This window comes from Anomaloglossus baeobatrachus, chromosome 7, assembly GCF_048569485.1.
Source record: "Anomaloglossus baeobatrachus isolate aAnoBae1 chromosome 7, aAnoBae1.hap1, whole genome shotgun sequence".
NCBI classification, from domain to species: Eukaryota; Metazoa; Chordata; class Amphibia; order Anura; family Aromobatidae; genus Anomaloglossus; species Anomaloglossus baeobatrachus.
Window position 1 is genome coordinate 53774181 of NC_134359.1, and position 25737 is coordinate 53799917.

Here is a 25737-nt window from a genome sequence, read left to right on the forward strand (position 1 = left end):
ACAGTGCTGTTGTCACACTTGCTTCTGGGTCTGCAGTGAGTGCAGTGAATAGTGATGAGCATAATGAGGGGGCCCGGAAGCAACAGCAGTGCCGGAGACAGCAGCGCCGGAGACAGCAGCACCAGAAACAGCAGTGCCGCAGACAGGTAAGTATTAGTGATGAGCGAGTATGCTTGTTACTACTCGGTACTCGCACGAGTATCACTGTACACGGGCTACTCGGCGGGGACCGAGTAATTTTGCAATACTCGTGCTGTACTCGTGGTCTTCATCCCTGGATGTTGGTGCTCTTTTGAGAGCCAGCCCTCATGCAGGGATTGGCTGGCAGACCACTGCAATGCCACAGCCCTGTTAGTTGTGGAATTGCAGTGATTGGCCGGCCTGCACAGCGTGACCAAGCCTTTATACCGGCGGGAGCGCTGTGCTCTGCACACAGCCATCTCATATTCCCTGCTATCCCCGCCCACAGGCGCCTATGATTGGTTGCAGTGAGACACGCCCCCACGCTGAGTGACAGGTGTCTCACTGCACCCAATCACAGCAGCCGGTGGGCGTGTCTATACTGTGCAGTAAAATAAATAAATAAATAATTAAAAAAAACGGCGTGCGGTCCCCCCAATTTTAATACCAGCCAGATAAAGCCATACGGCTGAAGGCTGGTATTCTCAGGATGGGGAGCTCCACGTTATGGGGAGCCCCCAACCCTAACAATATCAGTCAGCAGCCGCCCAGAATTGCCGCATACATTAGATGCGACAATTCTGGGACTGTACCCGGCTCTTCCCGATTTACCCTAGTGCGTTGGCAAATCGGGGTAATAAGGAGTTAATGGCAGCCCATAGCTGCCACGAAATCCTAGATTAATCATGTCAGGCGTCTATGAGACACCCTCCATGATTAATCTGTAAATTACAGTTAAAAAACACACACACACGAAAAATCCTTTATTAGAAATAAAAAACACTAACAAAGTCCCTCATCACCAATTTATTAACCCCGACAAACCCTCCATGTCCGGCGTACTCCACGGTCCTCCAGCGTCGCGTCCAGCTCTGCTACATTGAGGTGACAGGAGCTGCAGAATACACCGCCGCTCCGGTCACCTCCACTCAGCTAATGAGGTGAGTATAGCGATCAGCTGAGCTGTCACTGAGGTTACCTGGATGCAGCGGTGGATGCAGCGGTGGCCGCGGGTAACCTCAGTGACAGCTCAGCTGATCGCGCTACTCACCGCCGCACAGGTCAGCTCCACGCAGCTAATGAGGTGAGTATAGCGCTCAGCTGCTGTCAGTCAGGTAACTCACGGCCACCGCTGGATCCAGCGGTGCCACGATTAACCTCAGTTTATCTGATTAATCTAGGATTTAGTGGCAGCTATGGGCTGCCATTAACTCCTTATTACCCCGATTTGCCAACGCACTAGGGTAAATCGGGAAGAGCCGGGTACAGTCCCAGAACTGTCGCATATAATGTATGCGGCAATTCTGGGCGGCTGTTGGCTGATATTGTTAGGGTGGGGGGCTCCCCATAACGAGGAGCTCCCCATCCTGACAATACCAGCCTTCAGCCGTATGGCTTTATCTGGCTGGTATTAAAATTGGGGGGACCGCACGCCGTTTTTTTTAATTATTTAATTATTTATTTCACTGCACAGTATAGACCCGCCCACCGGCTGCTGTGATTGGGTGCAGTGAGACACCTGTCACTCAGCGTGGGGGCGTGTCTCACTGCAACCATCATAGGTGCCGAAAAGCAGGAAAACAGGGATTACGAGATTGTTTAATGAACGGCCGGCTTTTTCAAAAGAGGAAAAGCCGCCGGAGTTTAGTGAACAGCCGTGCAGCGCCGCAGCAGTGATCGGGGAACGGTAAGTAAGAGAGAGGGGGGAGAATGACCGACAGACTGTGAGAGGGGGACAGACAAGACAGAGAGAGACCGACAGAGCGAGACCGACCGACGGGAGATAGAATGAAAAAAAAAAATGACCGACATCGTTAGTAAAAAGCACAAAACGTGCGTTTTGGACATCGGAGTGCCACACAATGTTTTACGTAAAATCTTTCATGTATTAATCTCAAAAAGTAACATACACCAGCTCTATCTCACTATTGGGTATGTGCCCTTAACATTTCCGCCATGAAAATTCATTTTGGTGTCATTTTGGAAGGTTTTCTGGTGAGTCCGTAAAAAATGGCGTAAAACGCGGACAAAATTGTTCACAGCTGTGAGTTTTGAGTGATAAATGCTTCAAGGGGTCTTCCCCATGCTGATGCCATGTCATTTGAGCACTCTTCTGAGACTTTTGTGCCATTTTTAGGGGTTTTTACATGCTGCCGGGGGTCATTTCACAAAAATACTCGGGTCTCCCATAGGATAACATTGGGCTCGGTGCTCGGGCCGAGTACACGAGTATCTTGGGAGGCTCGGCCCGAGCTTCGAGCACCCGAGCTTTTTAGTACTCGCTCATCACTAGTAAGTATAAAAAGAAATTTATTTCTCAGTGACGTGTTTTTTCCAGTACATGTCACATTGATGTAACACTGATCATATCAGTGTGCGGTCTATGTGACATCCGTGCTGCTAGCAGAAAATTGACATGTTGCCGTGTGGAGCACACAGATAGGCGTGTGCTCCACACGGACACATGGTTTGTGTCAAAACATGGATGGGTGAGCAAACCAATTGGGTCTACATGTGAATGTGTCTCCAGTACGTGTGAAAATTACCTCACATGTACCAGAGACACAGATGTGTGAAGGAGGCCATCATGGACCTGCCAATGCAGCAAGGAGCCTCTAGGTTACTTCCTTTGACCTGTGAAGTGAGCTGAGCTCAGTATTGAATCAGATAGACAGGATGTGTTCAGTGTAAGCAGATTCTTTTTATCTCAACACCCCTGGTATCTCCAGTATTAGATAAGATAAACATAATGGACAGCAGTGTGAGCAGCCTAGTCTTACCTCAGCACCCCTGCTATCTCCAGAGATAAGATGGACATAATGGACAGCAGAGTGAGCAGCCTCTTCTTACCTCAGCACCCCTGGTATCTCCAGAGATAAGATAGACATAATGGACAGCAGCATGAGCAGCCTAGTCTTACCTCAGCACCCCTGAAATCTCCAGAGATAAGACAGACATAATGGACAGCAGTGTGAGCAGCCTAGTCTTACCTCAGCACCCCTGCTATCTCCAGAGATAAGATGGACATAATGGACAGCAGAGTGAGCAGCCTCTTCTTACCTCAGCACCCCTGGTATCTCCAGAGATAAGATAGACATAATGGACAGCAGCATGAGCAGCTTAGTCTTACCTCAGAACCCCTGAAATCTCCAGAGATAAGACAGACATAATGGACAGCAGTGTGTGCAGCCTCTTCTTACCTCACCACCCCTGGTATCTCCCTCCAGTATTAGATAAGAGAGACATAACATACAGTAGTGTCTGTCACCAGGTTCATGCTCCCCATCTGAGAGCAGCATAATGTAGAGACAGGGACCCTGATTCCAGTGATGTGTCACTTACTGAGCTGTTTGCTGTAATTTTGATAAAATCAATGTTTTCTCTGCTTCAGCTCTAGCAGTTATTTGAATGTTGAGCTCGATAACCCCGCCCATAGCACTGATTGATAGCTTTTAGCCCATATACAGTTTACACAGAAAGCTGCCAATCAGTCGTGGCTGCGGAGTTATACACAGCCTATGAATGTGGAGGACTATCTGGCAGCAGGTCAAGTAGTCCTCTAATGATAATCTCCTGCTGATTAAACAGTGACTTAATCAAAACTACAGCTAGTAGCCCCATAAGTGACACATTTCTGTAAATAAGATCTCTATTTCTACATTATTATGCTCTCAGATTAGATGGCAAAAACGTGGTGACAGATTCTCTTTAAAATTAGTTTCAGTTATTATGTTAGATTAAATAAATATACATATGGGCTCGAAAAAAATTAAAATGCAGCGATGGCTGTACTGCCTTAAAGCAACTATAAACGTTTATGCTCTCGAGAATTACTCTTTTTGGAGACTGAACACTATCTGTCTGTAAGCAGAAGTTTGATCTCCAGAGCTGTTCTTCCTGAATCACTACTAATAAAGTACATGGGTGACAGTGATAATTTCAACATAAGATGTCACAAACAAATAAGTTCCATTCTCCACCCCTGGGAGCTCGAGAAACCTTACCTGATTTAGAATATACTTCCATATTGGAAATGATCAACCACAGCCTCCTCCTACCGGGGGAGCGAGACCTCAATGTGTCATGTGCTCATGTCTTCCTTATTCGCAGGGCTGCCAACTCTGCTCAGTGCAGATATCTCGGTCTATAAATACCTCTAAACTGAGACGTTCCCAGAGTAGCCGGATGTCTACCAGAAGCTATGGATCAAATCATCCATCATCTAATGAATACATTGACCCCGACTATGTCGATCACCCAAACAAACCTCCAAGAGGTTTAACGAAAAGATCTTCTAGGAATCTTCGCGGTTCAATGAGGATGCAAGATGGCAAAGCTCAAGAAAATGGTAAAATTACATTTCTCTTTCATCATATGTAATTGAAATGACCAACACTGGTGGGTTTCATCCTGACAGATCTTCAGGGTTTCTGTCACGGGTGAGTCACGAGTGTCAGTCATGTGGTTTCTGGCAATAGAAGGTCACAGCGTTTGGCAGCACAGAATGCTCCCTGACTTTCCATTGTTCCTGCTGTCATTATTCATTGGTATAGGTAGCTTTCCTGCTGGATTCATCTTTCTCTCTTTTGGACCCAGCAGGAGCTCACCTTCCCCCCCAGCTGCTGTATTCCCTTGGTGCTTAAATGCTCCCTTCCTTCCTTGGACTGGTGCTGGTGATATTATTCAGTTAATTCAAGCTTTGGTTGCAAGCAGGTGGCTTGTACTCATCTGTTGTATCCTTGTTGAAAACTTTGCTGAACTTCTTCCTGAGTCGTCTGTGGATAAGTAGTTCATGCATTTTCTCTTGTGTGTCCTCGTTGTGTCTTCTATAGAGTTTAGTGGGGTTGACGAAGGGCTCATCCCACCCATTCCCTATTTAGGGTCCAGCACTAGGGATACCTAGGGTCAGATACGCGGCTCAATGCATAAGTGCAGAACCTGTCTAGGGTGGTGAGGGACCCCAGAAACCAGCAGTAAGTTTGGTCAGGGGTAACCATATCCCCATTTCCTAGACAGGAGGGTTTCCCTTCACTTTTGTCTTTTGCTTGGTACTTCCCCGTACCTAGGGTGACAGTGTCGCACCCCAGGGCTATGGGGTACTCGGTCCCAGGCCTGGGTTCACTGGGAAGTGTCACGGGGGTAATGGCTGGTGCCCGGTTCCTTGACCCTGGGGGTCGCTTTTTAAAAGGGAGATATTTACAGGGATTGGTAATAAAGTTTTTGTCGTGACGCCACTTGCGGGTTGCAGCTATATGGATGGAGCCGCCGCTGCACAGTCTCACTACTGGGGCTGATGTTAAAAGTAGCCTGGATGTTGTGACCCTCTGCAAGTAAGGCCAGGCCACAGGGGATAGATGATGGTGGTTGTTGTCCGTTAGTAATACTGGGGCACTTAAAGAAGGTATGCCACACAAGGGATTGCAGTGTAACTGGCTCTTTACTCAAAGAGTTGTTGCTTGCAACCCTATGGAGGCTGGTCCTCACCACTGGTTCCCTTTGTTCCAGTGCCGGTGTGGTGACCTGGTGGCTTTCTTCCCCTGCACCTGTCTCTGGTTGGTGCGTCCCCGTGGCTTGGAGCATCTGGGGGTCCCCTCCTGGTTGTCTTTCTGTCTTGGTCCATATGGCTGGTAGCTTGAACTCTGTTTGGTCGGTTCTCTGTTTCCGTTCCCAGGTACTCCCATCACTGCTGATGCCCCCGGACTTTAATGTCGGTGAGGTCCTGGATGATCCCCTCACCATGCAGATTTTATCAGGTCTGCCTGAAGCGTTGTCCTGACTTAGGGCTCTGCACCCCGTCGGGGCTATGGTTCCAAGAGTACTCCGCCGTACTCCTTCGGCAACCAACACGCCTGAGCCTGACACGTCACTGCTGCACTCCCCGTTAGTACCGTTACGTCCGTCTCCTTTCGCTTCCACTTACTGACTGTCTGGCCCCTCCTCCCTGGTCATCGTCTTGTGGACTAGATCGGTTCCACCCCTAAGTGGCCATCCATTGGGTCCAACCTTAGCCCATCTCCAGTTTTGAGGGAGCGGAAAACAGGGATTGTATGAGTGTGTTGGTGTTACTGGCACTGGTCTTCTGGGTCCCTGCGGGTAGGACCTGCATCTTTGACAGATGCAGTTCCCTGTAGCTCCTGATGGCTCAGGGGCGCTACAACAGTTTATTTGTATTTTTGTTTTAATTGGATTTTGACGATCATTATAACTAAAAGCTCTTTAGACAACTGCTGAAAACTGAAGTGGAGAAAGGGTATTCTGTTGAGGCCAATATGTATAGGGATATACAAACATGTTCTTCTTTACCTTATTTCTTGTCTCAACGTATCCCAAGATGAGCAAGTTGAGACATTTAAAAATAACTTGGTTTTGTGATACTCTGTCTGGAGATGGCTATGTTGTATTTTATTTTTACATGTAGCCATTCAGTAGGTTAAGTGGATTCATAACTGGCGTAGTGATCTTACTCAAAGAGTGGTAATAAACAGTTGCACATCTAATTAGAAAAGTGGTTAAACTGCAGTTGCACAAGGCTCTCTCTTGGACCCGGTGTTGTTCAATATTTTATAAGTGATCTATATAAGGGCTCTGTAGGTAAACTAATCAAATTTGCAGACAATGCAAAGCGAGGAGGGATAGCTAATACTAGAGAAGATAAAGAAAAGATTCAGAAAGATCTAGATAACCTGCAAAAATGGGCAGTGACTATTAGCATGGGATTTAATAAGGAGAAATGCAAATTCTACATCTGGGTAAGAAAAACAAAAATAAAATCTATAGGATGGGAGAAATAGAACTAAGCAGCAGCACGTGTGAAAAAGAATTTGGTGTAATAATACATCACAGGCATCACGAGAGTCAACAGTGTGATGCAGCAGCAAAAAAGGCAAACACAGTTCTGGGATGTATTGAGAGAAGTCTAGAGTCTAGATCACGTGAAGTCATTGTCCCCTCTACTGCTGTTTGGTCAGACCTCATCTGGAATACTGTGTCCAGTTCCAGGCACCATATTTTAAAAAAAGACACTGAAAAAACGTAGCAAGTTAAGAGAAGAGCTACTAGGTTGTTGAGCGGAGTGCAAACTATGTCCCACGAGGAACAGTTACAAGATTTGTGACTGTTTAGCTTGCAAAAAAAGAAGACAAAGAGGAGACAATAGCTGTCTCCGAATATCTGAAGGGCTGTTACAGTGTAGAGGGATCATCCATAGTCTCATTTTCACATGGAAACATGAGAAGCAATGGAACTAAACTGAAAAGAAGATACAGATTACCGTAGATATCGGAAAAAAACTTTTCGACAGTGAGGGTGATCAACGAGTGGAATAAACTGCCACGAGAGGTGGTGGGTTCTCCTTCAATGGAAGTCTTCAAACAGAGGTAGGACATTATCATATGGTTTAGTGAATCCTGCATTGAGCAGGGGGTTTGGACCAGATGACCCAGGAGGAACCTTCCAACTCTACCATTCTATGAGTAGTAACAGCCTAAAGGCTGCTTTACACGCAGCAACATCGCTAGCGATGTCGCTCGTGAAAGCACCTGCCCCCGTCGTTTGTGCGTCACAGACAAATCGCTGCCCGTGGTGCACAATATCGCTAGTACCCGTCACACATACCTACCATCCTAACGACATCGCTGTGGCCGGCGAACAGCCTCTTTTCTAAGGGGGCGGTTCGTGCGGCGTCACAGTGACTTCACATTGGCAGGTGACCAATAGAAGCGGAGGGGCGGAGAGCAGCCGCATGAAAGTCACGCCCACCTCGGTGCCGGAGGACGCAGGTACGGTGCTGTTCGTCGTTTCTGGGGTGTCACATGTAGCGATGTGTGCTGCCTCAAGAACGACGAACAACCTGCGTCCAAAATCAGCAACGATATTTGGGAAATAGACGATGTGTCAACAATCAATGATTTGGTGAGTATTTTGCATTGTTAGCGGTCATTCGTAAGTGTCACACGCAACGACGTCGCTAATGAGGCCGGATGTGTGTCACGGATTCCGTGACCCCAACGACATCTCGTTAGTGATGTCGTTGCGTGTAAAGACCCCTTAATTCAAGCAACGCTTATGAGCATCTGTAAGGGAATAGCAAGTGCATTGCAGAATATCTAACATGTATCAGGGGAGGGAAGCAAATTAGACTCCTATGCAGCTGAATACAATTTAATGGGATCCGTGCATATATGGACTAAAATATACCACCCAAAAAAGCCCATTGGAAAAAGTTGCATGGAAGATTGAGATTGCTGCTGCATTTTTACTTGCAGTTGTAAGTTTTAGATGAGAAATGATTCTGAAAACTCATTCCCTGACTTGTTTCTATGGGGAATGTAAAAGGCAAAGTTCAGAATCTCCTAACAAAGAGAAATAAATGTGCTGTGACTGCAGGGCAAGAGCAAACAAACACAAGAGGTGCCGCCGCAGACATCTTAGCACCTTCCCGCCACAGCCAATTTTCATTTTTGCTCATTTCTTTTTCCTCTTCTTCTTTCAGAAGCTATAAAATGTATATTTTTTTCTGGCAAACTCATCCTATCATTTAAGGGCTGTTTTTTCACATGATTACGGTAGTTGTTGTTTTGGATGGCGCAAAAAATTCCAAAGGTGCTGAAATCCCCAAAAATGCTATTTCTCCATTTTTTGGGGGGAGTTTTGTTTACGAAGTTCATTGATTGATACAAATGACCTCACAACATGAGTCTCCAGGTAATTACTATAGAGTCTAAATTTGGGGGTCACATATTGTGAATGGGGGAGATTTCGAGTTTTAATGTTCACAGTATTTTTAGTCTGGTGTTAAAGACAGATGGTGCAAAATTTCACTGGAATCGGGTGAAAAATGTATATATATATATATACAGTACAGACCAAAAGTTTGGACACCCCTCCTCATTCAAAGAGTTTTTCTTTATTTTCATGACTCTAAAAATTGGAGATTCACATTAAAGACATCAAAACTATGAATTAAAATATGTGGAATGAAATACTTAAAGTGTGAAACAACTGAAAATATGTCTTATATTCTAGGTTCTTCAAAGTAGCCACCTTTTGCTTTGATTACTGCTTTGCACACTCTTGGCATTCTCTTGATGAGCTTCAAGAGGTAGTCACCGGAAATGGTTTTCCAACAGTCTTGAAGGAGTTCCCAGAGATGCTTAGCACTTGTTGGCCCTTTTGCCTTCACTCTGCGGTCCAGCTCACCCCAAACCATCTCGATTGGGTTCAGGTCTGGTGACTGTGGAGGCCAGGTCATCTGGCGTAGCACCTCATCACTCTCCTTCTTAGTCAAATAGCCCTTACACAGCCTGGAGGTGTGTTTGGGGTCAATGTCCTGTTGAAAATTAAATTATGGTCCAACTAAACGCAAACCGGATGGAATAGCACACCACTTCAAGATGCTTTGGTAGCCATGCTGGTTCTGTATGCCTTCAATTTTGAATAAATCCCCAACAGTGTCACCAGCAAAGCACCCCCACACCATCACACCTCCTCCTCCATGCTTCACGGTGGGAACCAGCCATGTAGAGTCCATCCGTTCACCTTTTTCTACAAACACACGGTGGTTGGATCCAAAGATCTCAAATTTGGACTCATCAGACCAAAGCACAGATTTCCACTGGTCTAATGTCCATTCCTTATGTTCTTTAGCCCAAACAAGTCTCTTCTGCTTGTTGCCTGTCCTTAGCAGTGGTTTCCTAGCAGCTATTTTACCATGAAGGCTGCTGCACAAAGTCTCCTCTTAACAGTTGTTCTAGAGATGAAGGTGTGTCCAAACTTTTGGTCTGTACCTTTTATATATATATATATATATATATATATATATATATATATATGTGTATATACCATGGTGTATAAATATATTATATCTAATATATAAAGCTGAATGTGTGTGTGTATGCCCGAGATTGGCATCTGCACCGTCGCAGCTACAGCCACAAAATTTTGCACACTCACATGTCTGGAACCCGAGAGCGTCACAGGCTATGTTTTGAGGGGAAATTTTACCCCCCCCCCTCTTTACAGTTATTCGCCAAAAAATCTGCCTCCATTAAAGCGAATGGAGCTGGGAGCCACAGTGCAGCCAGAACTTCAGAAGCATGTGCACGCCCTTATATGGAATGTTGGCGTGTCACAATGCAGCCAGGGAAAGAGACAGACGCAGACAGGGAAAGAGGCAGACACAGACAGGGTAAGAAACAGACATAGACAGGGTGAGAGACAGAAACGAAGAGACAGACACAAAGAGACAGACTGACAGGGAAAGAGACAGACAGGGAAAGAGAGGGAAAGAGGGAGACAGGTTAAGAGACAGACACAGACAAAGAGACAGAAACAGACACAGGGAAACAGTCAGACAGGGAAAGAGAGGGAAAGAGACAGACAAAGAGACAGACACAGGGAAAGAGGGAAAGAGACAGAAAGGAAAAGAGAGGGAAAGAGACAGACAGGGAAAGAGACAGACAGGGAAAGTGACAGAGATAGACTATTTTGTTAACAGCAGTTATTAACCAGGGCGAAGCCGGGTAGTACAGCTAGTTATATATATATAAAAGAAATAATGGAATAATAGTACAGTTTTGGAAGTCTTTGGAATTTACACTTTTTGTTATAATCTGAATTTTTCAACACTTTTTGTGCATTTCTATGAGATAAAAGTGAATTTTCCTTAAAGTTGAAATCACTTGTGTCTTAATAATTTTGAATTGTCTACACTCCTTATGTATATCCTTCTTTCTTTTAAGGGGAAGATTATAATAATGGTGAATGCCGCGTCCTTTATCCCTATGAGCCGCAGAGGGCCGATGAACTTAGCTTGGAGAAAGGTTAGAATTAGTATCTTATAAGTAACATGGAAACAAACTGTAACATATAGAAAGTAATCAGATGTACAGAACATGATATGGATTCAGCAGTAGTGTTTTGTGATAATTGATGGTGGATTAAAATAGCGCAAAGCGCCCAAAAAGTCTCAATATGGCTCATATGCCGTGATATATTCTCCGCAGCTTTATGTGCTTTAGAATCCTTTCTCTTCCTTATTCCATGTTTTTAGTGTGTTCCTACTTTCTTGTAATTATACATAAGGGTTGACAATAACTGCATAAGCCCCCTTTGAATTACTTAAGGCTAGTTTCACACTTGTGTTGGACGGCTTCCGTACCATTGCGTTGTGTGACGGATGCAACGGATGCATTGCATATAGTTGCACAACGCAATGCTACGGATCGTACAAAATAACGGAAAGCGTTATTTATTTATTTTTTTTTTTTTTCATCTTTACAGTACCGGCAGCCGACTATTGTGAACGATCAGCTGATCGCTCTTAATAGCTGGCGGCCGAGCACTCTCACATGCCGGCGGCCGAGCGCTCAGCTGAGCGCTATAACATGCTGGTGGCCGGGCGATCAGCTGAGTGCCCTGACATGCCGGCGGCCGAGCGCTCAGCTGAGTGCCCTGACATGCCGGCGGCCGGGCGATCAGCTGAGTGCCCTGACTTGCCGGCGGCCGAGCGCTCAGCTGAATGCCCTGACATGCCGGCGGCCGAACGCTCAGCTGAGTGCCCTGACATGCCGGCGGCCGAGCGCTCAGCTGAGGGCCTTGACATGCCGGCGGCCGAGCGCTCAGCTGAGTGCCCTGACATGCCAGCGGCCGGGCGATCAGCTGAGTGCCCTGACATGCCGGCGGCCGAGCGCTCAGCTGAATGCCCTGACATGCCGGCGGCCGAGCGCTCAGCTGAATGCCCTGACATGCCGGCGGCCGAGCGCTCAGCTGAGTGCCCTGACATGCCGGCGGCCGAGCGCTCAGCTGAGTGCCCTGACATGCCGGCGACCGAGCGCTCAGCTGAGTGCCCTGATATGCCGGCGGCCGAGCGCTCAGCTGAGTGCCCTGACATGCCGGCGGCCGGGCGATCAGCTGAGTGCCCTGACATGCCGGCGGCCGAGTGCTCAGCTGAGTGCCCTGATATGCCGGCGGCCGAGCGCTCAGCTGAGTGCCCTGACATGCCGGAGGCCGGGCGATCAGCTGAGTGCCCTGACATGCCGGCGGCCGAGCGCTCAGCTGAATGCCCTGACATGCCGGCGGCCGAGTGCTCAGCTGATTGCCCTGACATGCCGGCGGCCGAGCGCTCAGCTGAACGTTCGGCCACCGAGAAATAAAATAAAGTTTGTGATTAAAAAAAAAAAAAAAAAAAAGAGAGCATGCGCAGTGAAAAATAAAGGTTTCCGTTGTTCAAAAAAACGTTACATGCAGTGTTCCATCCGCCCGGTGCAGCGTCAAAATAACGACGCTGCGTCATCCAGCGGATGCAACGCTGACACTTGCGTTACAGTGCGTCGTCCATACAAGTCTATGGAGAATAGCGCAGTGCGTTAACGGACTGCGCTATTCTCCATAGTGACGGACTGCGCTGAACGCAAGTGTGAAAGTAGCCTTAGTCTAGACCTCCACTGTCAGGCCCCACTTGCATATACACATTCACATTGGGCACACGTATATCAAATATGCACATTGCTTGCACATTACATGTGCATTTACTCATTATACAGGCATATACATTGCACAAACATATACAGAAGCAGGGTATTACAAAAGTGACTGGTATATGAGGCCCGGTGAGGAGGGGGGCCCGGATGGGCCTGGGGTAATTACTTAGCTTTATGAAGCCCCAGGCCTGCTTCTTCACCTGGCCCCAGTCACAGCGGCAGCAGAGGGGTCAGGCAGTGTCGCTTATGCCGCTACACATCGCTAATTTGCATCGCATGCAAATTAGTGATGTGTGCTGGAGGCAGGGTCAGTGGGGCAGAGCAGGGCTCAGAGTGCAGCAGTGTGATGAGAATATATAAAATACACACATGCTAATAGAATATACACGCATTTTATTATTATTATTATTATTATTATTAGTAGTAGTAGTAGTAGTATTTATTATTATAGCGCCATTTATTCCATGGCGCTTTACATGTGAAAAAGAGTCCACATAATAGGACAAGTACAATAATCATAAACAATACAAGGCACAGAGAGGTACAGGATTAGATTAGAGAGGTCTCTGCCCGCGAGGGCTCATAGTCTACAGGGGATGGGTGAGGATCCAGTAGGTGAGGGTAGAGATGGTCGTGCGGTGCTATAGCGGACAGAGAGTTACGGCAGGTTGTAGACTTGTCAGAAGAGGAAGTCTTCAGGTTCCTTTGGAAGCTTTCCAAGGTAGGCGGGAGTCTGGTGTGTTGTGGCAGAGCATTCCAGAGTATGGGGGAGGCATGGGAGAAATCTTGTATGTGATTGTGGGAAGAGGAGATGCGAGAGGAGGATAGTAGGAGATCTTGTGAGGATCTGACGTTACGTGCAGGTAAGTACCGGGAGACAAGGTCTCAGATGTATGGAGGAGACAGGTTGTGGATGGCCTTGTTAGGTCATGATTAGAGTTTTGAACTAGAGTTGTTGGGCAATGGGAAGCCAGTGAAGGGATTGGCAGAGAGGAGAGGCTGGGGAATAGTGAGTGGAGAGGTGGATTAATCAGGCCGCAAAGTTTAGGATAAATTGGAGGGGTGCGAGACATTTAGGCATAACACATGAATATATATGGAAAAAAACATGAAATCAATAATTATTTGCCTTTGGCAACTATATGATTCGATTAAGAAATAAAAGCAGTGTCTGTGGAGTTAATATTGTTTGTATAAATAGTACACATGATAGTCATTTTATAGAAAAGAACATTACATAAAAATGAGGTAACTAGAAATGTACTGGTATATAGACATGTATCTCTACGTACCAGTACATTATGCTTGTAAAGAAGAAGAATATTGTTTAGACATTTAGACAGAGTAATTCCTCATATAGTGAGGAATGTATCTCGTGGCTAATTGTGAGTTTGACTCCTGGGAAAGACCACACTTGAAAAAACAAACTAATAATTAATTAATAGGTACCTACTGAGCAAAGACAGATGCTGAGGACATCTACCACAAGGTTTTGAGTTGGAGGAGGAGAATTCAAAACAGAATGATCATAGCTGTGTCTTAAGATGAATGAAACATGGCTCATCCCCTTACCCAATAGGCCCCTGTGCAGCTGAACTGGCTTAGATGGATGGATGGATGGAAGATGGATAGAAAGACAGATAGATAGACAGATAGATAGACAGACAGACAGACAGACAGACAGACAGACAGACAGACAGACAGACAGACAGACAGACAGACAGACAGATAGATAGATAGATAGATAGATAGATAGATAGATAGATAATATCCAGTATTACTGCAGTGTAAAATATCGATTTTATTCCCACAGGTGATAGTGTCATTATCCTGCGGAAAGCTGATGATGGCTGGTGGTACGGTACTCATAATGGGAAGAAGGGTTATTTCCCCTCTACATATGTGGAAGAAATAAATTCCGACTCCTCTGCTGCATAGATGGACAGATCAGAGCACGCATCGTAAAAGTGTATTTAAAGAGTAACTGTCGTTTTAATTTTTATTTCATGAATCAAAAATAAAAAATACTGAAAATATGCAACTTTGTAATATATCTTATAGGAGAAATCTGCTTGTTTGTTCTCCTGGTTTGATGTTTTAATCTCGTTTTCTGACCACCAATGCGATGATGTCATGGCTTCCAGGCGAGTATATATCAATTTGATATTTTTACTCTATACATGGCACCTGTACAGTCTTTAATAAGGCCGTACAATCAATTTATGATCATTTCAAGAGTCCCAGAAGAATGTATTATACTTTACTATTCATGATTTTCTGCACTGCCTGGCAGCTTTTATGTACTGTATATATCAGCTTCCATCTATATGTGAAATGTTTACACAACACTTTATAACCTTAAGTAAAATGTTCTTAAACTATACTGTTTATTGCTATTTTTTGTAAATAATCATGAAAATGCTCCTCCTGGGTTGGGCTTAGGGGCTGCACAAACATAGTTAGGGACAAGGAGTCCTGAAAGCATAAACTAAATAGGACCCACTTCCATCGCACCTCTAACACCTGATAAAGGGGCACTTGGTGCCTGTTTATAATGATCCCTGGGTTTAGTCCTTTATTTCCTTACACTATAGGGTCAGTTGATAGGGAATTGCTGCACAAGTTATCACTAGTGTTGAGCGGACCCGAACTGTAAAAATCCGGATGCGCGCGGTTTCAGCGTCCGATCGGGGTCCGATCCGGACGCGGGAATCCGGCTGTACGATCCGGATTCGGCAATTTTTTTTTTTTCTCTCTCTCTCGACCTGTATAACGATCTCAGCAGTCACTGTGACCTGTCACACAGTGTCAAACACAATGATGTGTCCTGCCCAGCAGGACATCGCCTTTGAAAAAAATGGCCTGGACAATTCGGCAACGACTAGAAATCTCATAGCAGGGGCCTGATCGCTGGCATATGTAACACATAACGAGATCACTAACGGATCGCTACTGCGTGACTCAGCAGCGATCTTGATAGCGATCTTGTTATGTGTGACGGTACCTTAAGGTCTCCCTCTATCATATATACACTGCAAACCTCATTGTGGGTGGTGTAAGTTTACATATACTCACCATTCATTGAATAGGGCTATAAAGATTTATATGGTTTAAAGAGATATATGTAAACAAACAGCGCTCCTCCCCCGCAGAGCCACAATCACTAAGACCAGCCTTTGCAGATCCGATTTCTTGGCTTTCTTGCTGATTTGCATAATATCCTGCTGTATTATGTTATATTTAGTAATACTGAGACAGTGAATAAAAAACAACAGGAATTTATGCTGTCGTCCATTCAGTTGACTATATCACATGGCTGTAAAGTTTTCACATTACGACCCTAATATCCTGGAGTCCTAGTTCTGCTTTAATAGAACTAAAATGAAATAATAATAAAACCCTATTACAGTGTAAGATAAGCCAAGTAGATCTTTGGGAGTTTCAGGTATTGTGGTTGTACTAATGAATCTATAATATGGACGCATTATACACTGTGTGCAGAATTATTAGGCAAATTGTATTTTAGAGGATTTTTTTTTATTAATCAACAACTATGTTCTCAATCAACCCAAAAGATGCATAAATATTAAAGGTTAATATTTTTGGAAGTTGGAGTGGGTTTTTTTTTAGATTTGGCTATGTTAGGAGGATATCTGTTTGTGCAGGTAACTATTACTGTGCAGAATTATTAGGCAACTTAATAAAAACCAAATATATTCCCCTCTCACTTGTTTATTTTCACCAGGTAAACCAATATAACTGCACAAATTTAAGAAATAAACATTTCTGACGTGCAAAAACAAAACCCCAAAAAATTAGTGACCATTATAGCCACCTTTCTTTATGATGACACTCAGCAGCCGACCATCCATAGATTCTGGCATTTGCTTGATCTGTTTACGATCAACATTGTGTGCATCAGCCACCACAGCCTCCCAGACACTGTTCCCAGAGGTGTACTGTTTTCCCTCCCTGTAGATCATACATTTTATGAGGGACCATAGGTTCTCTATGGGGTTCAGATCAGGTGAACAAGGGGGCCATGTCATTATTTTTTCATCTTTTAGACCTTTACTGGCCAGCCACGCTGTGGAGTAGTTAGATGCATGTGATGGAGCATTGTCCTGCATGAAAATCATGTTTTTCTTGAACGATACCGACTTCTTCCTGTACCACTGCTTGAAGAAGTTGTCTTCCAGAAACTGACAGTAGGTCGGGAGTTGAGCTTCACTCCATCCTCAACCTGAAAAGGTCCCACAAATTATCTTTGATGATACCAGCCCATACCAGTACCCCACCTCCACCGTGCTGGCGTATGAGTCGGAGTGGGGCTCTCTGCCCTTTACTGATCCAGCTTCTGGCCCATCCATCTGGCCCATCAAGAGTCACTCTCATTTCACCAGTCCATAAAACCTTTGAAAAATCAGTCTTAAGATATTTCTTGGCCCAGTCTTGACATTTTATCTTATGTTTATTGTTCAAAGGTGGTGGTTTTTCATCCTTCCTTACCTTGGCCTTGTCCCTGAGTATGGCACACCTTGTGCTTTTTGATACTCCAGTAACGTTGCAGCTCTGAAATAAGGCCAAACTGGTGGCAAATGGCATCTTGGCAGCTTCATGCTTGATTTTCCTCAATTCATGGGCAGTTATTTTGCGCCTTTTTTGCCCAACACGCTTCTTGCGACCCTGTTGGCTATTTGCTATGAAACGCTTGATTGTTCGGTGATCATGCTTCAAAAGTTTGGCAATTTCAACACTGCTGCATCCCTCTGCAAGACATCTCACAATTTTGGACTTTTCAGAGCCCGTCCAATCTCTCTTCTGACCCATTTTGCTAAAGGAAAAGAAGTTGCCTAATAATTAGGCACACCTTATATAGGGTGTTGATGTCATTACACCGCACCCCTCCTCATTATAGAGATGCACATCACCTGATTTACTTAATTGGTAGTTGGCTCTCAGCCTATACAGCCTGGAGTAGGACAACGTATAAAAAGTATTATGTGATCAAAACACTCATTTGCCTAATAATTCTGCACACGGTGTAGATGCTTACAAACTGTCTATGTGAACGGTAAATTGGTTGTAAAACTTAAATTGCTGTTAATAATTTAAATTACTTTTAATAAACCAAATAAAGGTGAAAAATACATAAAACAAAAAAATATTAAACACAAGGCGCAAGAGTCTTTAAATTTACCAAAGTATAGAAATACCCCATAGACACCGTGATACAAATGTATAAAACATTTTATTTTATAGTGCACAGGGTATTACAGTACATATAATTTAACAATCATGAAAAACCAGATTGAGTAGGTGAAGGAAGAGGGGAGACCCCCACGTGACCCAGGAATTATATCAAAGTTGTGTCGGACCTGCTGAACCAGATGATTACAACACTTAATGTGGCAACCTGATAACCATAAGGATAATCCTATGTAGGGACAAAACCATCCACTGGGCAGCTAGTACCAGAACCCATGGCCTGGGCCTATGGCCTTAAATCAGGTCATAACTCAAAGGGCCTCTATATAAAGCTGCACAATGGACGGAAAAACCCACTAAGGCACTGTTGTCACTCAATACCAATTTTCCCAGAAAAAAAGGGGTAAAAAGTGCCCAAGCAGTATCATGTAAGTCAATCATTAATAAGGCATACAGGCTTACCACAAACAGTTAAAGCGTCCGAGAATCCTGGAGGGCACGTGGGGACCGACGTCCCAACACGTGTTTCGTCACAATGCTTCGTCGGGGGACGATGATAAAAAGAGTGCCAGGAATGGAGTTTAAGAAGGGAGCCTAATTGGTAACACGCCTCCATTACACCGCGCGCACCTGAAGTGAATAGCCGCTGCAGACCGCGCCGTGGCTCGGTATCGGCGGCCGGAAGTCAACGGAGCGAGAACTTCCGGTGACGTCACTGTACGATACTTCCGGTTCTCCGCCGCAACAGACGTTGCCACGGACGCGAATCAACAAGCGGAACCCACTGCAGTGCTGGGTAAGATGGAGCTGCCCCTATAGAGGTAACAGTCCTACCCCCATCAATAACAGTATGATATGTAGTACATGTAAACATTAATAAATCTATACAGAATCACATAATGATATCATCAGTGGAATACATATTATAAAGTACATACATATCAAAAAATACTTTTGTTTATGTACAGAGAGAAGAAGAAGAATAGATAAAGTGAAAAAGCAGACGTCTGCAAAGAAATAGAGAATAAAGAAGAAAGTAGAAATTGTAGGCATAAATATGTCACCCACGATTCCAAATATTACATGTCCATGTATATCGCAGTTCCATGGCCTCCCAATTATAGGTGCTGCAGACGTATGCGAATCTCCATTTCTTCCAGGCCAAGGTTGGTGACAAAACCCGCATGAAGGGGACACTTGGACAGGAAGGTGGGGGGGGGGGGGGGGGGAGAAGGGGGGAGGAGGGGGGGGGGGGGGCGGCTAAGGAGGAAAATTTTTGACAAGAAGGTCCCTTAAAGCAAAACAAAGAAAAAGACACACTGTTAAAAGAGTCATAAGAACACCAATATATACAGCATGAAAAGAATAACACTTAAAATCCCAAGAATCCTAGAAGACACATAGGGGGCTACGCAGCTAATCACGCCTCTGTAGCTCAGCCAGGGTGGACCCAAAACACCCTGAGGGCGAAAATTCAAGTTTCATTAACTACAACTGGGAGGGATCCAACCTCCCTCATATTTCCCCCCAGTCGGATTCACCCAAGATATCAAAAAGATGGGAATAAGAGTGATGGTTACAAAAAAGGGGCGAATGAAAGACGTTCATTCAGCCCCTCTGGTGCCTGAGTACCTAAAACAAAGATCCAACGGCACTCCATCTGTGCAAGCCGTTTTTTGAGTGTCCCCTTCATGCGGGTTTTGTCACCAACCTTGGCCTGGAAGAAATGGAGATTCGCATACGTCTGCAGCACCTATAATTGGGAGGCCATGGAACTGCGATATACATGGACATGTAATATTTGGAATCGTGGGTGACATATTTATGCCTACAATTTCTACTTTCTTCTTTATTCTCTATTTCTTTGCAGACGTCTGCTTTTTCACTTTATCTATTCTTCTTCTTCTCTCTGTACATAAACAAAAGTATTTTTTGATATGTATGTACTTTATAATATGTATTCCACTGATGATATCATTATGTGATTCTGTATAGATTTATTAATGTTTACATGTACTACATATCATACTGTTATTGATGGGGGTAGGACTGTTACCTCTATAGGGGCAGCTCCATCTTACCCAGCACTGCAGTGGGTTCCGCTTGTTGATTCGCGTCCGTGGCAACGTCTGTTGCGGCGGAGAACCGGAAGTATCGTACAGTGACGTCACCGGAAGTTCTCGCTCCGTTGACTTCCGGCCGCCGATACCGAGCCACGGCGCGGTCTGCAGCGGCTATTCACTTCAGGTGCGCGCGGTGTAATGGAGGCGTGTTACCAATTAGGCTCCCTTCTTAAACTCCATTCCTGGCACTCTTTTTATCATCGTCCCCCGACGAAGCATTGTGACGAAACACGTGTTGGGACGTCGGTCCCCACGTGCCCTCCAGGATTCTCGGACGCTTTAACTGTTTGTGGTAAGCCTGTATGCCTTATTAATGATTGACTTACATGATACTGCTTGGGCACTTTTTACCCCTTTTTTTCTGGGAAAATTGGTATTGAGTGACAACAGTGCCTTAGTGGGTTTTTCCGTCCATTGTGCAGCTTTATATAGAGGCCCTTTGAGTTATGACCTGATTTAAGGCCATAGGCCCAGGCCATGGGTTCTGGTACTAGCTGCCCAGTGGATGGTTTTGTCCCTACATAGGATTATCCTTATGGTTATCAGGTTGCCACATTAAGTGTTGTAATCATCTGGTTCAGCAGGTCCGACACAACTTTGATATAATTCCTGGGTCACGTGGGGGTCTCCCCTCTTCCTTCACCTACTCAATCTGGTTTTTCATGATTGTTAAATTATATGTACTGTAATACCCTGTGCACTATAAAATAAAATGTTTTATACATTTGTATCACGGTGTCTATGGGGTATTTCTATACTTTGGTAAATTTAAAGACTCTTGCGCCTTGTGTTTAATATGTATCTCCGAGTTGTTGCCTATAATATCTGGATTTTTATGTTATATATGACTGTTTTTCTGTGGTTCATCACAGGTTCATTCCAGGTCTCTATGGATTATAAAGCCCGCGAAAAAACGTGGGAAACTCAACTGGATAGAGTATTTGAAGCTGGAGGGGAGGAGTTAATAACTACGAGTTCTAGGTCCACCATGGACCGCATGAATAGTCTCAAAACCATGTTAAACAGGAAGACACGATTGTGGTGGAACGTGGCCTTCATGAAAAGATACCTTGACAGGGGACTAGTCCCCAGGGGATTACGAGTCAGGGTCTTCCCTTCGTTTGTGGTCTCAGATGAGACAGTTAAGACAAAGTGGGAGGAGGCCGCGTCCAACTGCTCCAGGATTTTCATGCAGCTCCTTATTGAGCTTAATGAGAAATCCATTAATGAGCTGGAGAAAGAGATAGCAGACGTTCAGGCCAACCTTGACTCTGAACTTACCTCTGATGAATTATCTAAATACAATGATTCACTTGATAAAGAGTTTACTAAGTGGGAAAAGGAGATTCTGGGTACTAAGACGAAGAAATACCAACGGGACGTCACGGACTATAAAAATGGTCAGGTGTACCGCTGGCGAGGTATGTCCTTCCCCAACAAAAAGAAGAAGCATCAGGCCTCGTCTGTCTCCATGTCAGCCTCATCCATGTCCTCATTGGAGGAAGACACTGCATCTGATATCACCAGAAATTTCAGACCGAACACTAGATCGGTCCAGGCTCGGAATCAACAGACCTTGGCGCTGGGTGGTGGACGGTCGGCCCCTCCTCTGGCTCGGAAAAAAGGAGGTGATGGACAGATGGAGGTAATCAACTTATCCAAGCATGTCCTCACTCCCACACAGACGGAGGTTTTGAAGTTAGGGCTGTCATTTGTGCCCCAGGCTAACTTCAATCTCTTTTCAGTAACTAAGGACCTCCATTTGTTCCTACGGAAGCTGGTGCTACATAAACTGCATTCTAAAAGAGCCACAGGGGAACCCAGCATTTCCATTCGGGAACAGGAGGCTATTGCTGCGCTGGAGGAGCTAGAGGAGGAGTCGGCCTGCCACCAATCAGGTAATTTTCCACGTCACACCATGCCAAGGTCTACTACATTTCCGCCCTTGTCTCTATGCCCCCCGATCCAGATTTTCTGTGAATTAGTGTCTAAAGATATTCAGCAACTCCCATGTAGTGGGGGTAGAAACAATCTTACTAAACAACAACAAAAAGCACTACGGGAGATTGAACTATTGGATGGGGTGGTAATTAAACCTGCCGACAAGGGCGGGAATGTTGTAATTTGGCCAGTGGAGTTGTATGAGAGGGAGGCATGGCGACAGTTGAGGGATCGGGAGGCATATGAACCTCTCCATCATAACCCCGTTCGTGGCTTCACTAGTGACCTGGAGCGGATTTTACTGAGGGCATTTGAGGAGGGGATTATCCCTAAAAAAATCTATGAGGGCCTCCTAGTAAAAACACCTGTCGTTCCAACTTTTTACCTCCTCCCCAAGATTCATAAAAACCCAAAGACACCTCCTGGGCGTCCCATTGTCTCTGGCATGGGAGGGCTGTGCGACGTCACATGCAAATTTATCGAACATTATCTGCACCCCTTGGTGGAGACGCTGCCCTCTCATGTCAGGGACACTGCGGACGTCCTAAGGAGATTGGAGGGTCTTATCTTGGAGGAGGGGGCGATCTTGGTAACGATGGATGTGGAGGCCCTATATTCCAGCATTTGTCATCGGGATGGTCTGGCCGCTGTGCGATTCTACCTGGATTCGAGTAGTCTCGATGGGTCCTTGTCCGCCCTCATTATGGAGCTGTTGGAGTTTATATTGACGCACAATTTTTTTGTTTTCCGGGACCGGTTCTTCCTCCAGCGGCGCGGCACTGCGATGGGGGCGGCCTGCGCGCCGTCTTACGCAAACCTCTTTCTTGGGTTTTGGGAGAGGGAGGTTTTCGGGGACGGCGTGCCGGCGAGCTCCCATGCGCAGTGCTGGCTGCGCTACATTGACGACATATTGGTCGTCTGGGGGGGAACCGTTTCTGGGCTGGAGGATTTTGTGCGTCAACTTAACTCCAACAGCTATAACATCTATTTAACTCATCAGGTCGGACCAAGGACGATCGAATTCTTGGACATTCGAATCTCGGTGGAATCTAGCGGGGCTGTTGCCACTACCATCTTCCGGAAAACTACGTCAGTTAATTCCCTCCTCCACGCCAACTCGGGTCACCCCAGGTCGACGGTGAATGCCATTCCGACGGGCCAGTTCCTGCGTTTACGCAGGCTGTGCTCGTCGGATGAGAGATTTGAATCAGAATCAGGGGATATGAGGGAGAGGTTCGTGATGAGGGGGTATAGCCAGAGATCCATCAAAAAAGGCTATCAGCGTGCCAAATATTCCCAGCGGGATCAGCTGCTAGCTGGGAATGCAATTACAAAACCCACATCTAGTCCAGTGGCAAGATTCATTTCCACCTATTGCCGACTGATAATAATCATGATTTATTGTGATTTTCCAATATGTTCATAAAAAATATTGTCTGCCCACAATTTTATTTTTTGTCCAGAAAAAAAATAAAAAGTTAAGTTGACAACCCTGCGTTACAAGTTATTACTATTTTGAAAACTACAATTCTGAATATAATAAAAATTAAAAAAAATAGTTTCTGATTAGTAATACAAATAAAAATGAAATAAAAGTGTTTAATCGAAATATGTCCAATTTATATTGGATGTTATCTGTTTCTTTGGTGGTCCTGATGAAGGGGGCAGATGCCCCAGAAACGCGTTGACCTGGAAAACAATAAAGTAACACTGGTCTGAACATCATCTGAAGTGATCTATTGGCGCGGCATTAAACACCACTCTCTTGTGCTCTCTGTTGGTCTGAAGGCGGGGAGAGAGAAGTCAGCTGTGATTGGACTCAGGGTTTGCGTGACGGCCCAATGTCACGTGAGCCCTGAACCACTACAGCGCTAGAATGGGAGGTGACGTGTGACGTCGCTATGACGCCGCATGACCCGCCCCCTTAGGAAGGAGGCGGGTCGCCGGCCAGAGCGACGGTCGCAGGGCGGGTGAGTGCATGTGAAGCTGGCGTAGCGATAATTTTCGCTACGCCAGCTATCACACGATATCGCAGCTGCGACGGGGGCGGGGACTATCGCGTGCGACATCGCAGCATCGGCTTGCGATGTCGCAATATGCAAAACCCGCCTAAGAGGTCTTTTATTTTAACTGGGGGAAACAAGTGGAATCGGAAGGAGTTGTCCTAGTTGTGGACCACCCCTTTAAGCTTCCTACAAATATTTGTATTGTTCTTAACTTCTGATTAACTCTGTGTATATAGAGTATGTTAAAGCACCTTCATAATGATAAAGTCGTGCTTTCAAAAAGGGTTTCAATTTGGTGCCCATATGGGTTAAACCCACTGTAGGAGGACACAGACAGAAGAGGACCACTGTGCAAGAACAATATATGGGCCCTTTTCAGTCCAATAACTCATCAAAATGCACGATTCCACCTGCTTTGGAGGTAGAAATGGGCCCCCTTACCACTTGGGCCCCTGTTGCACCAATAATATGTCTGTCTCTTGGTATGCATTTCCAAGTGTTTGTACATCCCTTCAGTCCTTTTCGTGTGGACATACACGCGCCGTTATTCAGCACCTACCTCCACGTTGCTGAGAGATTGGGTACTTATTGATCTAACCTAATCTGAAGCACCGCTTTATATATGCCCCATTGAAAAATACTATATTCTATATATCTACATAGATGTCTGACATAAAGTAAATTAAACATTTACATAGATTAATAAATATATAATCATTATTTACATTCCAGACATAAAAGCCAATCATGTCCTCGCTTTATTCCCATCTTATGACGGATGTAACTTTGCACTAGTTTTTATATATATATATATATATATATATATTTATCTACTATTATATGCGCAAGTTACATTCTCCATCTAAGTCTATCAATGTGTGTAAATCCTGGTGGCAAGACATGGATGGCACAAGTCTGCCCCAGCCGAGCGTGCAGATTTATATTGGTAATGGCGTAAACCTGGCGTGCAAACTCATGTTGTGCGTGGAAATGAATAGCTGTCAGTAACTGGGGATCTGAACGTAAGAATGCCTTGTATGAGAGAATACAGTAATATAGAATGACTCCATGGCCTCACAGCTACCTGCTATTCCTAGTATATAGGCAGAGTGCTAGTAAAGGAGATATACCCGTGAGCATTAACTAATAGGTGCTCCAGTTGTGACCAGTTTGTAGTAAGCTCCCTTCTTCTCCATGAGTTGATCATGATTTCCTTTTTCGATGACTATTCCTTGAGACATGACGGCTATGATGTTAGAGTTCTGAATAGTTGACAAACGATGGGCGATGACGATACACGTACGTCCTTCTCTTGCACGATCTAGTGCTGCTTGAACAGTCTGCAAACACAATAGGAGATGTATTAGTGCGTTAAGGTTTTTTTCTATATCCACTGCCTGTTGTCAAGTGTAATCAGTCTCTAGCTGCAGAGAAGCTCCTGCACCTATAGTGCTGGTGTGGCGCCCCTGAGGTTTCAGTCGCCACAGGGTACTGCACCTCACTTAAGGTGCAGTACTCATCCTGGGTATTGAGGAGGTCGGTGCCGGTTCCACATCCAAATATTCCATATATATACAGCAGGTTACCCTCCCCACTGGGGATCGGGCTAGGGTCGGGTCTTAAGGTTGCCACCAACTAGTGACAGGAACTCCGTGATAAGAGGAGCAGCCACTGGGGGAGAGTGAGGATGATACATACAAGGAGTCGTGCCTTGACACAGGTTGGGGAAGGAAGCAAGGGAGCTTATTGGTGGAATCTGTGGGACACTGGAGCAAATAAGGTCGCTGAGGGGAGAGCTTA

At 45.2% G+C, this 25737-nt stretch overlaps 2 protein-coding genes across 2 annotated transcripts in view; one reads left to right on the forward strand and one right to left on the reverse strand.

The window, feature by feature from the left end:
• The window catches only part of NOSTRIN (nitric oxide synthase trafficking), a 106339-nt gene extending 90942 nt beyond the window's left edge, over nt 1-15397 (forward strand). The window contains exons 14-16 of the mRNA XM_075318854.1: nt 4291-4528; nt 10920-11000; nt 14473-15397. Coding sequence (XP_075174969.1) covers nt 4291-4528; nt 10920-11000; nt 14473-14597 — 444 coding nt within the window. The 3' untranslated portion in view covers nt 14598-15397. The remainder of the gene's footprint in view (nt 1-4290; nt 4529-10919; nt 11001-14472) is intronic.
• A 9679-nt stretch (nt 15398-25076) lies between these two features.
• The window catches only part of LOC142246613 (bile salt export pump-like), a 108481-nt gene continuing 107820 nt past the window's right edge, over nt 25077-25737 (reverse strand). The window contains exon 28 of the mRNA XM_075319683.1: nt 25077-25277. Within this exon, the coding sequence (XP_075175798.1) occupies nt 25077-25277 (201 nt within the window). The remainder of the gene's footprint in view (nt 25278-25737) is intronic.